At 30.5% G+C, this 17,323-nt stretch overlaps 1 protein-coding gene across 1 annotated transcript; it reads left to right on the forward strand.

Moving 5' to 3' along the window:
• Nucleotides 1-9,537: 9,537 nt before the first annotated feature.
• On the forward strand, nucleotides 9,538-14,027 carry LOC124830889 (putative U3 small nucleolar RNA-associated protein 11). The gene is made up of 9 exons (XM_047304755.2): nucleotides 9,538-9,831; nucleotides 10,523-10,729; nucleotides 10,812-10,902; nucleotides 10,979-11,070; nucleotides 11,167-11,260; nucleotides 11,365-11,444; nucleotides 12,511-12,594; nucleotides 13,441-13,540; nucleotides 13,628-14,027. The coding sequence occupies exons 2-9, from the start codon at nucleotides 10,674-10,676 to the stop codon at nucleotides 13,718-13,720; spliced, it is 690 nt and encodes a 229-aa protein (XP_047160711.2). The 5' UTR covers nucleotides 9,538-9,831; nucleotides 10,523-10,673; the 3' UTR covers nucleotides 13,721-14,027.
• Nucleotides 14,028-17,323: the final 3,296 nt, after the last annotated feature.

The raw sequence follows: 17,323 nt of genomic DNA on the forward strand, positions 1-17,323 counted from the left end.
GCTATGAGGAAGGATCAAGTCGAACTAAACTAAGAATGTGTTTCTTTTCACCTTCTTAGTATGATTTTTCATGTTTATTAAGAAGCTAGTACATATAACCATAACATTTTGTAGCATAATTGAAGTGGTTTTTGACTTTTTAGTGTGTTTTCAACCGTTCATAAGAGCATGGTAATTTTGTTTAGGCTTAGGGATCCCAACGGGGGACGGGTTATCCCTGTATAAGGGTATGGGCTGCAATGCAACTCGTATACTTTTTTCTTTTTTTTTTCTTTTTAATATTTTATTATTGTAGATTTATGCGGACCAGCATGCAAATCTATAATTATGTGGGATAGACCATACTTATTAAGCAATTTGGCGGACGGTAGACCAAAATGAGACGGTCGATCCACGTTACGTACTGCCCTTTAAGGAGTGATTAATACGGCTTTTCTTCCTGCACTCTAACCTTTTTTTCTCCCATCTGTATATTGTGAGTATATACGAACTAATTGAAATGATTTTTCTGGAACATGTAATATGACACTTTTGAATTAAGGATCAAGACCTATCTAGAATATATTCTGTGTATTGAATAACATAAACATAACTATATCTAGATTACGTAATTTAGAATTATGTATTTCTTGTTCACATTACACAATCTAGTGTAATGTTCCGATAATGCAATCTAAAACACTTTTTCAAATTTCACAATTCAAAATACATGATTTTATTTTGGATTACACAATCCAAAATTATATTGTAGATGTAATATGAATATTTTTTATCACGTAATTTAGGATATATTCAAGATATATAATGTAAAGTCTATTTTTGTCATTTTTATATTATAGGATGAGAGAAAAAAAGTACGGAGGTGGATGAAGAAATTGTTTAGCCTTTTTAGAAAAAAAAAAATCAAGAGTTTATATTTTGATTAAGTACTATTAAATAACAAAGTATAAAAGTATGGTCATACTTGATCTGTAAGACGAAATTACAATAGATCAAATAAGACACATGTTCTATTTGAAAGATGATATAACATTTTGTAGTCTCATTTCTGTTTGATAAGAAATGTTTTGCTCAAACAATAAGCACATAGACTAAAGGTAACATTGTAATTCTTGAAAACATGATTTATGCTTATTCTATGTTGTAAGGAACATTTTCCTCCATTTGTCAAGATAATTTGTAAAAAGTATGTCAACACCAAATATCTCTTTAGGATATGAGCTAAAGTTGTTATGCTTCAATAACTCAATGACCACACTTTGTCTTCTTTTAAAAAGACTATTTAACTTGTACGGTTGTGCATTTTACATAATTTAAAGTAAAGACACTTTGACCAAGGATGGATAAGTACTTCTAATTATAAGGATGCTACTTTAATAGGAAAAGACCATTCAACGCATGTATAAAGCACACTTAGTGTATCTTCTACATTCAAGATAAGTGTAAGACTCATGAAAAGTATTTATAATAGTAAATTTTAGCATTTTATTAGTAATAATAATTTTAATGGATAGAAAAATGTAAATTTTGGATATAAAATTATAGTAATTCTAGAAGGAGAGGTTCAAATTTTTGATAAATTATTTAGGATTTTTTTAAGAAAATTGAATAGAATAGTGAATAGTAAAAAAAAAGATAAGAATTCCTTAGCATGGAAGGAATTAGAATAAGAATTCCTTAGCACGGAAGAAATTAGAATCAGATTTAATCAAGTGGATGATTAAAATATTTTTTTTAAATAATATTAAAAAATTGTGGATGATTAAAATATTTTTTTTAAATAATATTAAAAAATTAATCAAGTGGGAAATAGAGTGAGATTTAAGGAATGATAGTGAGAATGAATGAGAAAGAGTGAGACTAAGTAAGTCCAATAAACATTTGAAGTTTCTTACATATTAAATCAATAATTATAACAAAACTATTTTTCTAACAATTATATAAGAATACTTAATTTAATCATTAAAAATACAATATACATTTTTAATAATTTTGCTGCAAAATTTCATTTTTAATGGAAATGTCTAATTAATATAGATTAAAGTAATTAACAAATACTTATTTTGGGATATTTTTATATAAGAAAATTTACATCCTGCAAAGTTTTTCAAAAAAAAATACAAAGATATTTCTTGTGATAAACTTTTCATAAGAAAAATCACATGTTTTCTATAAAGAGAAATTGATAGAAAAATATTTGCACAAAGAATGTTGTGAGTGTTTTCTATAAAAGATTAATGTTGTAAGTATTTTTAGGTAGTATTAGAAAGCTTTGAAAGAATATTGTTTATGTTCATTATTAAACTAATAAAGTGCTTAAATCATGAATACAGAGTAATCCCCTCTCTAGTGAGTAAACCTTTTTTACATTTCAAAACACATTTTAGACAAACTTTTGTCTAAGCTAAAAATGGTTACATTTTAAATAATACTTGTTGGGTTAGCCAATTTTGCTATGCTCCAAAAGAATACGTGGGTTTTGGTAAGGAGTTGTGAAGTGTTCGAGGAATACTGTATGAGTTATTTAGGAATGAATATGTTTTGAAATAGTACTGAGTTTGTAACTTATAGCAACAATCTATATAGTGAAACTCAATTAATTGATTGAGAACTAGATGTTGTTTGCGATATTAGATGAACTAGTATAAAAGTTTAGGAGTATAGTTTGCTTTCCCTTATTAAAATTGAATGCTATTAAATTTGTACTAACTTCAGAAGGGGATTTTCTTAAAATAAGTTTTTTCAAAATTTTTTACAAATCATCCATGAAATTAAAAATTATCATATGAATGTTCATCATCAGATAATAATTGTGAATATTTGCAAAAAAAATGTAATACACAATTCAACCTTTTCTATCTTCTATATTTAGCTAATGTTGGCAATTGGTATCAAAGCTCAACCTCTTAAGGATTTATTATTTAATAGTTGCTAAAGGAAAAGATCCAAAACAATGAAAGGAACATAGCCATAATTGATGGCCGAAAAAGCTTCATTCTAGCCTTCAACATTTCTAGAGGGGATTTTCCTTACTAAAGAGATCATCACATGGAAATGTATGTTAAGTCCATACACTATCAGTTATTGCCAATCATCACTCGAGGTGATATTAGGATCACATCCCCAAAGGAATATTGGAAAGAAAAAGAGTTTAACCAAATATAGTCAAACAATAAAGGCAAGTACATTGTTATATATGCTTTATAAAAAATTGAATATACAAATGTTTGAATGTTAAAAACCGCCATGGAGATCTTAGACTCCTTGATTATTAGTTATGAATGATAGGAATACATTCAACTAGAAAAATCAAAGCGAAAATGAAGCATCAACTTCATCCAACATAGGCTTGCATCTATCTAGAGAAAGCCTTCAAAGTTTTAGAGGAAGTTCTTATATTTGAAACGAAAATATTTGAAACGAAAATGCAACTGCAGGTTTTTATAAGACAATTAGTGCACAAATAAATAGTAAGTGTACAAATATTTTTATATTGATTCACTCTAACTAAGTTACGTTCAGTTCCCTCTAACTTTAGAGAGTTTCACTATAATCTTCAACAAGATTACAATTGAGTATTTTTACCCTTTTTGGTATCCTTAGACAATCCTGGTATCAACCTGATACACTGTCTAGTTGAGTTTCACCCACTCCTAGTTTCTACTAGATAATCCTAATAGAACCGGATTGTAGTAATCCTTAACTCTCCTGAGTTAATCAACAAATGTTTGAATTCTCTTTAGAATGTGAATCAATCTGATTGTTTATGTTGAATACAATTCAATCTACAATTAGGTGTTTTTTTCTTTTTCTTTCTCTACTTACAAATAGTAAGCTTATATTAGAATGAAGCATATTTCTAAACCCAACTTTTTCTTTTCAGATATTCTCTTTGAGTTCTTGGTTTCTTTGTGCTTTTTCTCTCGACCGATATTGCTTTTTTTATGATATTCTCTTCGTAAGCTATTCTCTTCGTAAGTTATCCTCTTGATTCCAATTTGTTGTTTTCAAGAGCATAAGAAAGGGACTGCAAAGTCGACACTCATGAAGGTGAAGAACGGGTATACAGAAGTTGATGACTATATTGCAACCTACGAACCGCTCATCTTTGAAGAAGTCAAATCCCAGATCATTAAGGAGAAAGAGGAAGAAGAGGGTATCTTTAATTTCAACTATTTTTTCGTTTTAGCCAGAGGACTGTTAAAGCCCTGTCTAAGTTGCGGTTTTCCCTTTCTCACTTCAATTTAAATGATAATTGGTTTGCTTTTCATGTTTTAAAGTTAGAAGGGTCCACCAATGTAGTGAGGTATGGTTGACAAATAAATCTCTTTCTTGAGCACATAATGAAAGGTCTGATTTTGAGTCTGTGTTAATAGAGAATATCTATTGAGAGTGTCTTGCTTTTGGGTTGTCACTTACGTTGGTTATTTGTACCAACAAATATTAATTTTTTTTTTGCAGTTGTTTGTTCGTCATCATTGAAAGACCAAGTTAAGGTGTTTCTAGGTTGAGAGGTGAGTTCCTGCACCATTGACACAGGACTAATGTTGTTGTAATCGATTACAGGGAGCTGGTAATCGCTTACCAGTAGAAAAATCTCCTTTTGTACCGAAAGTTGAAGAGTGCTACCCAGACGTGGCTTAAGTACCCCCAGGAATATTTTGGATTCGTTATGACTGTCTTTTGAAGGTTTTATGGATGGATCATTAATGGAACACTTCAAGTTGGAATACTTCAATATTAAACAAATATAAACGAAATAATGAAGGGTATTGAGTAATGAAAAATTATAACAATATTAAAAAGCACATACACTAATAAAAAAACGTAATGACATTTCACGAAACAACAAGTTTTGAAATGAAAAGATACATAACAGTATACAATGAAATGTAATCTAAGAAGATGGTTGTCGATCAAATTGATTGCGGAAGTTAATAAGTTCTTCCTCACGAGTTGTGCAAAAATTGTCATGAACTTGAACTACCTTGGTTCAAACACCTATAGGAGTTTTTTCTTCCAAAATTGAATGGGCGGAAACTGTGTTTTGATACACTTGACACCATCAATGATGAGCAACATGTGTTTCACCCACAATTGAGTGGGCCAAACTGTGTTTTGATGCACTTGATACCATCAATGATGAGCAAGGTGAGTCATCCATACAGAAAAAATAGAAAAGATCACTTATAGGGACACAAAAACGACTTTGGGGAGCAGTGTTCATCTACCTAGGGAGTACAGGCTGGAAAGTCATGTTTGGGCACCCCATGATTGAGCAAATGAACAATGTTTATGAGATGAACAATTTATATGAAGTCTTGAAACTTCTGCACCAAAAAATACACTTGTAATCGTTTACAGATGCTTGGTAAACGATTACACGAACAAAATCCAGGATTTGTACAGAAACTTGTACTGGAAGAGTCAGCTGTGTAACCTAGGTGACCATAGCCAAAATTTTTAATTTTTTGAAATAAATCCACTGGTTTTCACTTGATTTTAGTGTTTAAGTGTGAGTAGAGGCTAGAAAGTCATGTTTGGGCACCCCATGATTGAGGAAAGGAACAATGTTTGTGAGATGAACAACTTAGATGAAGTCTTGAAACTTCTGCACCAAAAAATACACTTGTAATCGTTTACAGATGCTTGGTAAACGATTACACGAACAAAATCCAGGATTTGTACAGAAACCTGTACTGGAGGAGTCAGTTGTGGTAACCTAGGTGACCATAGTCAAAATTTTTAGTGTTTTGGCATAAATCCACTGGTTTTCACTTGATTTTAGTGTTTAAGTGTGAGTATAGGCTGGAAAGTCATGTTTGGGCACCCCATGATTGAGGAAATGAACAATGTTTATGAGATGAACAACTTAGATGAAGTCTTGAAACTTCTGCACCAAAAAATACACTTGTAATCGTTTACAGATGCTTGTTGGTAAACGATTACACGAACAAAATCCAAGATTTGTACAGAAGCTTGTACTAGAGGAGTCAACTGTGGTAACCTAGGTGACCATAGTCAAAATTTTTAATTTTTTGGCATAAATCCACTGGTTTTCACTTGATTTTAGTGTTTAAGTGTGAGTATAGGCTGGAAAGTCATGTTTGGACACCCCATGATTGAGGAAATGAATAATGTTTGTGAGATGAACAACTTAGATGAAGTCTTGAAACTTCTGCACCAAAAAATACACTTGTAATCGTTTACAGATGCTTGGTAAATGATTACACGAAAAAAATCCAGGATTTGTACAGAAACTTGTACTGGAGGAGTCAATTGTGGTAACCTAGGTGACCATAGTCAAAATTTTTAATTTTTTGGCATAAATCCACTAGTTTTCACTTGATTTTAGTGTTTAAGCGTAAGTATAGGCTGGAAAGTCATGTTTGGGCACCCCATGATTAAGGAAATGAACAATGTTTATGAGATGAACAACTTAGATGAAGTCTTGAAACTTCTGCACCAAAAAATACACTTGTAATCGTTTACAGATGCTTGGTAAACGATTACACGAACAAAATCTAGGATTTGTACAGAAACTTGTACTAGAGGAGTTAGTTGTGGTAACCTAGGTGACCATAGTTAAAATTTTTAATTTTTTGGCATAAATCCACTAGTTTTCAGTTAATTTTAGTGTTTAAGTGTGAGTAGAGGCTGGAAAGTCATGTTTGGGCACCCCAGTATTCATAAAAGTAATAATGTTTTATAGTCGATTTTTTTGTTCAAAAGTCTATTACAGAACTTGATTTATTCAAGTACGTATTTATCAACAATAATCCGCAAAAGGTTGATGTATACATTCATGATGAGAACTTTAAATTTCCACAAAGCACTTGAGTATTAAAAACATTACAATAGTAAAGTAGCAACATAGTAATCCATGTCTCGCCGGTGTGTGCGGAAAACCAACTTCCACCTCGCCGGTGTGTACGAAATACCAAAACGTCACCACCGACGAACCTTCAAATAGGGGGAAATGATAGAACTCAGACAATGCGGAAACACAATACGGGTGTTTTTGAATAATCTTTGAAAGTCGAAAAAGACTGAAGGAGATTCTCAAGAGAGCGGAGAGCGAAGAGCGACTTCGCAAAAGTGCTCAACTTTGAAAGAAGAAGACTCACACTGGAGAATCGAAAGAGTGACAGAGAACGGAGACCGAGTTCGCAAATGTGTTAAATTTTGAAAGAAGAAGAGTCAATCTACCAAAAAGGGTTTCTGAATATGTTTCTTTCCAAAAACGACCTCCTAGACAAGCCGGTTCCATTTAAAAATTAAGCCAATTATTTCGCGACATGTGGCGTTGTCAAATAGTTGGCAAAAATTTGTTGTTAAAGAAACATTTTCCATTTTATTATATCTATAAAAGAAGCCTTAATTTACAGAATTATGCTACAGAATTCAATTACGTGAATTCAATTATAGAATTGAAATCCAAATGGATATTAACATAATAATACGCAATAATCAATGTCATTTATTTATGATTAGAAGTATCATCCAAAAATTCAAAAATCATCCTACCACATCAGAAATATCCAATCATGATGTAAGCATTGAATGAATTAATTACCATTTAAATGCAAAGGTAGTTTTTTCATGATCATAAAATATACTCAATAAAATGTTCATATTCATCACACAATAAAGAAAAAAAAATAAGCTTTTCATATCTTAGTCTATTATAAATCTTGAAGAATGAAGATCGATCAATGACATACGCTTGTTATCTTCTTAAAAATATATTTTTCTCTTTTTTAATCTCTTTGTCTCACCGTGTTCTCTTTTCTTTTCTCTCAAATGTTATGTATCTTTCTTTCTACGCTTCCCTTCTTTTTAAATTATTATTTTATTTTTAAATTAAAATATTTTATAACTTAAGAGTTACTGTCTTTAAAATCTCATTATTGTCCTTAGACAAAAATATAACTAAAATAAAATAAAAGTTTCTCATAAACCAATCTCTCTAATATTTAAACTCATATTCATTCAATTCTAGACACACATCTCTACCAACAAGCGAATACATCACATTGAAAATGCAAGACATCATAAATTAATCATACAATAACATGTATTACACTTATATCAACAAAATAAACAAATAACATAGAACTTTATGTTTTACTCAAGGCTTGCACACCAACTCAACTACACAACATCTTGTGAATTCATACAGATTTTAATAAAATATACTCAAGTCTTATTTATAAATTCTACATTTTCTCGGGTCTTACAACCTACATATGATTTTAAAGACTAAAATAAATTCCTTTTTCTTTTGACATCGTGTATGATATTAAACATAATTTGTTAAATGATTTGACTTGACAATCTTTTGGTGAATTGTTTTATTTGATGTGTTGTGGTAGATTAAAAAAAGTTGATAAATGATTTGTCTCTACTGAAACTTTTTCAGGAATATGTTGTGTGAGATTGTTATTTGTTCTCTTGAATGTGCTTTAAGATTGTCCATTTTTTATTAAGTATCTTAATTTTATTAATTATTTTAATGCCAACAATATTAAGATGCTTTTTGTATTAATGTGCTAGGGTTGAGGAATTGATCATGAGTGACAAGTTTATTGTTTATATATTTGCACGCCTTTTAAAGTGTCATTTTATTGAGAATTGGTCTGTGGTAGGAATGATTGACATAATTTAACCCAAAATAGAGAGATGAATAACAATTATGGTTACATTGATTACTATTAGTTCTCTCTTATTTGGTTATATTAAATTGTTTGTATTGAATCAAATAGGTTGTAAATCAGGTCACGAGTTCTTTTATAATGTACCATATATATATATATATATATATACATATATATATATATATACATATATATATATATATATATATATATATATATATATATATACATACATATATATATATACATACATATATATATATATATACATACATATATATATATATATATATATATATATACATACATATATATATATATATATATATACATACATATATATATATACATACATATATATATATACATACATATATATATACATATATATATATATATATATATATATATATATACATATATATATATATATATATATATGACTAAATTATAATATGTATCTAGTAGGTAGAAAATATACTTGTAGCACGTGTTCACACTTTTTTTTCTATAAGTTATTTTATTTTAATAAATTATAATTTAATATCCGTATTTATTTTAATTATATATAATAAAATATATAGAAAAATATGTAAATAAAATTCGATATATATATATAATTTAAAAGTTTAGTGTATATTTTTAAATTATATAATTAATATGAGAATAGAATCTAACGAGTAGAATGAAAAAAAAAAGAGTACGTGTGAAGAGAAAAAAAAAGATTCTCACTGCACCATCACACCCTTCTTCCTCCGTCACCCCCATTTTATTTTATTTTATTTTCTCTCTTAGGTTAAAATTTTATAATTTTATTACTTCTTTATAATTTTATTACTTCTATTCTTAACTTCTTTTTCTTTTACTAAAAACCCTACTTCCTTACCATCTGACTGCGGCCCACACACCCCATCCCCACACAGACTTCTCTCTTCCCTCATTTCTTCTCTTCCCCGTATCTTCTCTTCCTCGTTTCTTCTCTTCCCCACTTCCGTTTCTCTCCCCCACCCTCAAAGACCTCTCTCTTCTTCATTCCATTCATTCTCTTCCCCATTTCCGTTTTCTCCCTTCTCTTCCTCCATTGGTTCCATTTTCTTTCCTTCCATTGTTCGTGCTGTGGAGGACTGTGTAGGAGTTTGGTGCTTTGTTCGCAGTTGATTTTTCTCCGATCCAGGTTAATTTCTCTCTTTTTTTGATTTATATGTTTGTTTGATTTAGTTTGATTTGTATTTATATTTAGGTAGGTTTTGTACGTATATTTAGGTAGGTTTCTGTGAACATGTTTTGTTAAATATGTATATATATGTATAATCTGTATGAGGCTCTGTGAAAAAACGAAGAAGACAATTGCAAAGGCCAAAACGGATATCGTGTAGTTGTCTTCTTTTTATTTTTTATTTTGTAGGTTATTAATTTAATTTTTTGTAGATTTATTTATTTAAACTTTATTTAAATTTAAGTATTATTAACTTAATTATACTTAACTGAAATTGTTTTACTTGATATCTAAAACAGAGAAAAATAGTTCTAAAGGGCTTAGAGAGATCCTTCTCAATTCTATTATTTATATAGATAAAAATATGATACAATAAATAAATAGAAGATGAAATTATAGATAACCTAACACACAACTACCTACTTTAGGTCCATTATAGATAACTCAACACACAACTACCTACTTTAGGCCCATTATAGATAACCCATCACACAACTACCTACTTTAGGGCTGCTATACTAATCATAGTAGACTTAATAATTATTCTAACAGTTTTGAATTGGGGTGGGGAGGTCAGGAAAAACGCACATCCACGTCCGTTAGTGAAAAGTAAAATTTTTTTAACTACCACGATATAAATTTTTGGCAGGGCAAATGGGGAATGGAGACGCTCACGAAGAAGACTGTAGTGTTGTAGGAAGAACCTCCTAAAGAAAAATTTGTAGATTGGGCCGACCCATTTAAACAAAGCCATCGTTTGCAGAGGAGAGTGAGTCGACGAAGATAATCCAAAACCAAACATGTCCTCCCTTCGAAACGCCATTCCCAGTCGTGCGCACAAAGAGCGTTCTCAACCGTGAGTTTCTTTCTACCAATGACTATTCATTCAATCACCATTTAAATCACTTTTTTCCAATTTTGTTTTTTTCATCCATTAGGTCAGCGAGGAAAAAATTCGGCTTGCTCGAAAAGCATAAGGATTATGTCCAACGTGCTAAAGCATTCCACAAGAAAGAGGATACTTTACGGGTACAGTTTCACTCTCTCATCACCGAATTGTCATTCCTTCTATTTAAACTATTTTGTAACTTTTATTGTTTTACAGAAACTTAGGGAAAAAGCAGCTAATAGGAATGAAGATGAGTTTTACTTCAAGATGGTTAGAACAAAAATAGTTGATGGAGTTCACAGACCAGAGTAATTGATGACTTGCTACATGGCCTTTTTGATTTTCTGTGATTTGATGTTGTTGGTGTGGTCGTGATTGTTATATTTTCTTATTGACTTGTGTAGGAGTGAAGCAAATAAGTACACTCAGGAAGAGCTTATGCTTATGAAGACGCAGGATATGGGTTACATTCTTCAGAAGGTTCAGAGTGAGAGAAAGGTGGGGGCTTTGCTTTGGATTGTTATCTTGTTTTTAATGGGGTTTTTGCGCGAAATATTGTGACAGTGTAGGTTTAACTGGGAAAGTTTTGGTCTCCCTTGCAGAAAATTGAAAGGCTAGCTGCCTCGCTACACTCTATTGATAATCCACCTGCAAACAAACATGTTTTCTTTGCTGAGGACAGGTATGAGTTTCTGAGCTATCATTCTGTGATCAGCATGTTAATTTTTTAGAATGTTAATATGTTTTATTTTATTGGTGTACTTAGTTGTTTTGAAAGTTCTTATTTAGTTATGCAAAATTTAAAGGGTGATGTTTTCATCTTGAATAAAGCCCCTAATTTGCAACTTCCTTCTTGTTTCTGAGATGATAAAGTATGTTCAACATGACATTATGGTTATTGTAAAAAAACTTTGCTATGCAAAATTTAAAGGGTGATGTTTTTATCCTGTATTAAACCCCTGATCACAAATTTTTACTTGCTTCTGATATGGTAAAGTATGTTCAATATGACATTATGGCTATGATAAAAAAAATTTGGTAAGCAATTTCCATTTGTGAGTGAGTAAATGTTATTTATATATATATATATATATATATATATATATATCATAAATTTGGATAAGTAGCTTAATGTAAAACTATGCTTGTGGAGAACAGAGAAGAGAGGTAAAAAATAATTTATTCATTTATCAGAGTGCTATGTAGGTCTTTATAAAGATTAAGGTAACTATTTTTAACTGCTTTTCCGAACTGAGTGTCTGACACAGCACATTCAGTTGTAACTACACGATATATGTTACTTGTATACTAGCCATGCTACACTCTTATATTACAAAGTATTTATTCAAAAAGAGCTTATGATGTGAGAGCTATGTCATAAGTTAAGTTTCCCTGTAAAGCTAATTCAGATAAAGCTAAATAGAGTTTATAAGATGATCCTAACCTCAGGTTTTCATTTTTTAACTATTTTTTATGGTTAATGATAAGATAAACCCAAACAAGTTTCATAGAAGTTTTTTCAAATGGTCCCATAGTCATGTTTTAAAGATATATTTTTTGAGTAGTAAACTCGTTTACTTTTCTCCAGCTATGTGGTTCCATTCCTGATTTGTTGATTGACATACTGCTTCTCTGCCTCTACTCCCATTCCCTTTCTTGCTCTTTATATGTTTATACTGTAGATCCCATCCTCATTACACAAATTTATTCTGAATCGCTAACTTTTTTAATTTTTTGTCCATGTATAGGGAAGAGGCTAAAGAATTACAATCAAGATATTCCAAAAGTGAAATTCCTCTTACTATCGATAATATTCTTACTGGCATTAAGAGGTACATACATCTGGTTTAAAGACTAAAATAAATTCCTTTTTCTTCTGACATCGTGTATGAGATTAAACATCTTTTGTTAAATGATTTGACTTGACAATCTTTGGTGAATTGTTTTATTTGATGTCTTGTGGTAGAGTAAAAAAAGTTGATAAATGATTTGTCTCTACTGAAACTTTTTCAGGAATATGTTGTGTGAAATTATTATTTGTTCTCTTCAATGTGCTTTAAGTTTGTTAATTTTTTATTAAGTATCTTAATTTTATTAAGTATTTTAATGCCAACAATATTAAGATGTTTTTTTGCAGTAATGTGCTAGGGTTGAGGAATCGATCATGAAGGACAAGTTTATTGTTTATATATTTGCATGCCTTTTAAAGTGCCATTTTATTGAGAATTGGTCTTTCGGTAGGAATGATTGACATAATTTAACCCACAATAGAGAGATGAATAACAATTATGGTCAGATTGATTGCTATTAGTTCTCTCTTATTTGGCTATATTAAATTGTTTGTGTTGGGTCAAATAAGTTGTAAATCAGGTCACGAGTTCTTTTATAATGTATTGAAGATCTTTTAACGATTAGAGATATGACTAAATTATAATATATATATATATATATATATATATATATATATATATATATATATATATATATATATATATATATATATAGGGTGTAATTTTCATTTTATCAAACTGGATTTGTGATGTTGGATTAAGCTCAAATTCCAATATCTTAAGATATTGCTACTTGTCTGCAGTACTACTATGGTTAGTTCCCCTTTTTCTATTTGTTTGATTTCTACTACCGTATGAGCTTGATAATAAGTTACTTTGGTTATACAGGAAAACAGGTCGGTCTTATAAAGAGTTGGAAGCAAGAAAAGATAGACTCAGCCAACTAGAGAAAATCTACATGGATATGGCAATGAAGAAGGAGCTGCAGGTATTGATATTTTGCATAGTTTATTGTGTACCTTTTTAATTCTTACTGAGGTAGAATTCTCAGAAAGAATATTCCGTCTATGAACAGAAAAATGGTAGGAAACGCAAACTAACTGAGGATGAGATTGTCTGTCCAACAAGTCAACCAGTGTACAAGTGGCGTGCTGAAAGAAAACGATAATTGAGTTATTTTTGGCCTTTTTACTATTTAGCACAATGATTAAATACTTGTGGGTTGGGTCCGAGTAGTCCAATGAAGAAGGGGATTTTACATGTAGAGGGGAAGCATCAACTTTTGTGGCCGCAGAATAGAAAGTCATAGATTAATACGATTAATTGGGATCACTATTGGTGCCAATAACTGTCGCTTTCTTGTTTGCAATTCCTTTATCATGTAACCATTTTGTTTACTCTTTTGAGTATTCTTCTTTGATGTTGTGGCGACTAAATTTTGTGAGTCTAGTAAGATATATTAAATTTTCATGTTATTGTGCAACTTTTTCATGTAACTGTCATAGTACCTTGCTGTAAATTCTCTAGACATGGTTCCCGGACTAATGCAAATAAAATTTACAAGACGTTGGTGTTCCATTTTACAGAGAAGTTAAGCAGCTAATTTTGGAAGGTTACCTAACATCTATGATATTTTTATATCTGACTTCTGGAACATAATATATAAAGGAAATACTACTTTTTGGTTTACATTTTTTTTAAACAATTTACTTCTAATATCTTTGTAACAGAGAAGATTTTCGTGAGGAAATAGAATAGCCGTGACGTCCTTTAGTTTTGAATTTTTGTCCTTACATTTTTTTTATGTTAATAGTAACTACTTGAAAGTTTAAAGGTATATATAGCAGTTCCTTTACATCTTTTTAATGCTTGAACCTTAATTTCTTCTCTTTTCGTTCATGGTACCTTTCACAATATCTTTGTTTTTTTTCTATTCTCACTTGTTCTTCGTATGTTCTTTTGGCTTTAAAGTATACCAATAATTTGTCTACGCAAGCTTTATTTCTATCCACAAGTTTCTCACTTGAAGTTTTAATTTGACTGTCCAATTTCATTTTCTATTTTAACTTGAAGTTTTCAAATAAAGATTAGTGGCATGAAACTGTTGTTTTCAAATAATTTATAAATACATTAAATTATACAATTTACAATCTATAAAATGATACAATCTATAAATTTGTTATAAATTACGAATTTAAAAATTTAGTGTATATTTCTGAATCATATAGTATGAGAATAAAATCTAATATGTAGAATGCAGAAAGAAACTATGGGTCCATCCTTTGCAGAGGAGAGTTCCAAAACCAAACATGTCATCCCTTCGAAATGCCATTTCCAGCCGTGCTCACAAAGAGCGTTCTCAACCATGATTTTCTTCTTTCTACCAATGACTATTCATTCAATCACCGTTTAAATCACTTTTTCCCTATTTCGTTTAAATAGAGGTATATGATATATTAGTATAGAAAAGGTGGACACAGTAGCGAGAGCTTGTATTTCCACTACAGTTGGAGCTTTGCTTCCCTTTTCCCTCCATCGGTGGTTATGGCAGTGGAGAAGGAAAAGCTTCAGGAAGAATCCGTAATCCGCCGCTTCTACAAGATTATTCTTAGTTGGAACTACGTTCCTCTCCTCAAGGAATCTAAGGCAATTCACTTTATTCCTTACTATTTTTCTTTTGTTTCTGTGTTTTTTTCTTTTTAATTTGCTTTGTTAATGTCTTTTGGAATTTGCTGTTTTCAGGAGCAGAAGAAAGGGACTGCAAAGTCGACACTCGTGAAGGTGAAGAACCGGTATACAGACGATGAAGACTATATTGCAACCTACGAACCGCTCATCTTTGAAGAAGCCAAATCCCAGATCATTAAGGAGAAAGAGGAAGAAGAGGGTATCTTTAATTTCAACTATTTTTTCGTTTTAGCCAGAGGACTGTTAAAGCCCTGTCTAAGTTGGGGTTTTCCCTTTCTCACTTCAATTTAAATAATAATTGGTTTGCTTTTCATGTTTTAAAGTTAGAAGGTCCACCAATGTAGTGAGGTATGGTTGACAAATAAATTTGCTTCTTAAGCACATAATGAAAGGTCCGATTCTGAGTCTGTGTTAATAGAGAATATCTATTAAGAGAGACTTTCCCTTGGTTGTTATCTTGTACTCTGCTTGCGTTGGAATAATAGATACGTTTCCAGTGCTGGGTGTTGATAACACTGGTGTTTTTGGGTGTAGAACTAAACGTTTTAGGTTCCTTTTAACCCAGAAACCTAACAATTTTTCTATCAATCTTATTTGTTCAACTATCCTCTTGCAGAGTACCTGAGACATCTGGGTTTTTATCAACTTGTACGATTGTGCATTTTACACAACTGTGTAGAACATTTAACTCAAATGGATTAAACAATACAAATGTTTTAATTCACTTCTAAATATATAACTCTGAAATAGAGAATAAATACAACACAATGAAATATAAGACCTTGTGAAGTTCTTTCTATTGGAATGAGACCCTTTAGACAATATGAGCTTTGAGGTAAAGCATAGCAAGCATTCAATGATATTTTTTGTATATATTCTCTCTTTTCTTATTTTTCAATAATTTTCAGTAACATCTCTCATGTGAATCCTCTTTATATCGCTTTCTTAGGAGATGACTGATGGACACATAGTTAACTTCTAGATGGACTTCATAGCCTTTTTAGGTAATTGGTCAAACTTAGGTCTATGTTTTAGAGTGACAATGTTTTATCAGCGCTTTCTTTCATGAGTAGCTTGTACGACCTTCCAGAGCTAAAAACTTTAAGATCACATTTCATGAACGTCTTATTATTTCTTAACGTTTTCTATTATTTGTGCAGAGCTTTTGAATAAAGTTTAGTGTTGATATTTCCTACACAGATAACGAGAACAAAGCATGCAAGTAAAGAAACACTTTTTCGTACAACATTAAATGTTTTAAACTGATCATTAAGCATGTTATGTGTTTAAAGCACTTTGACACATGTTAGCATTATATGATAAAAGCATTGTTGGAAGACAGAGTGTTTTGATGTTTTAGATGATATAGTCTTTAAACATGTTTCATAACATTGTCTAAGTTATAATTCATCGTTTAGTTATGCATAGCAAGGTTAACGTTCAAACACTTTTTCATTTCATTCAAGTGCTATAATAATTAGACATTCTGTTAGGAGTTCTATAGCGTTTGTCATTTTTGTTTCTATGATTTAGACGCGTTTGAGATATCAAGTATTCAATATATCATGTGATGAAGTTTAGTGCGTTATACAAATATCTTATATGGTTTGTTCTGTCATACACTTAGTGACTTAACATGTTTGGATAATTCAAATGTTGTTTCCGTTTAAACAAATTTTACTTCAAGTATTATATTCTTTATATATGTTTATCTCATTCATTACTCTATTTAGATTATTGTATCTGATAAACATTTGTTCTATTCGGTATTATCTTTTAACACATGTTATGTTAGACTTTACATTCTATAACCAATATTTCGTTGAGTGTTGTTAAACTTCAAAACTCGAGTTGTTAGACAATCTAATCTTTCTATATGATCTTGTCTTAACACACTCACTAATCATATATTGTTATTCTTTTATTTATTTGTTGTCTAACATTTAATTGTTTAATAGTTTTTTTTTTCAAAATACATCTAATAAATAATATCTTAAATATATTTAAATTTAGAACAACTTAAGTTAATTTAAATTGGCAAACTGATTAAACATACTTAACATTATTTATTATATAAACTTAA

Source organism: Vigna umbellata, chromosome 5 (genome assembly GCF_029865625.1).
Source record: "Vigna umbellata cultivar VRB3 chromosome 5, Vumbellata_1.0, whole genome shotgun sequence".
In the NCBI taxonomy this organism is placed as follows: domain Eukaryota; kingdom Viridiplantae; phylum Streptophyta; class Magnoliopsida; order Fabales; family Fabaceae; genus Vigna; species Vigna umbellata.

What these genes read in the sequence shown, in the direction of transcription:
- LOC124830889 (XM_047304755.2), top strand. Translation starts at nt 10,674, where the DNA reads ATGTCCTCCCTTCGAAACGCCATTCCCAGTCGTGCGCACAAAGAGCGT. An exon ending in AGGTTCAGAGTGAGAGAAAG is followed by an intron (nt 11,261 to 11,364) that starts GTGGGGGCTTTG and finishes TCTCCCTTGCAG; the next exon opens with AAAATTGAAAGGCTAGCTGC. An exon ending in CAATGAAGAAGGAGCTGCAG is followed by an intron (nt 13,541 to 13,627) that starts GTATTGATATTT and finishes GTCTATGAACAG; the next exon opens with AAAAATGGTAGGAAACGCAA.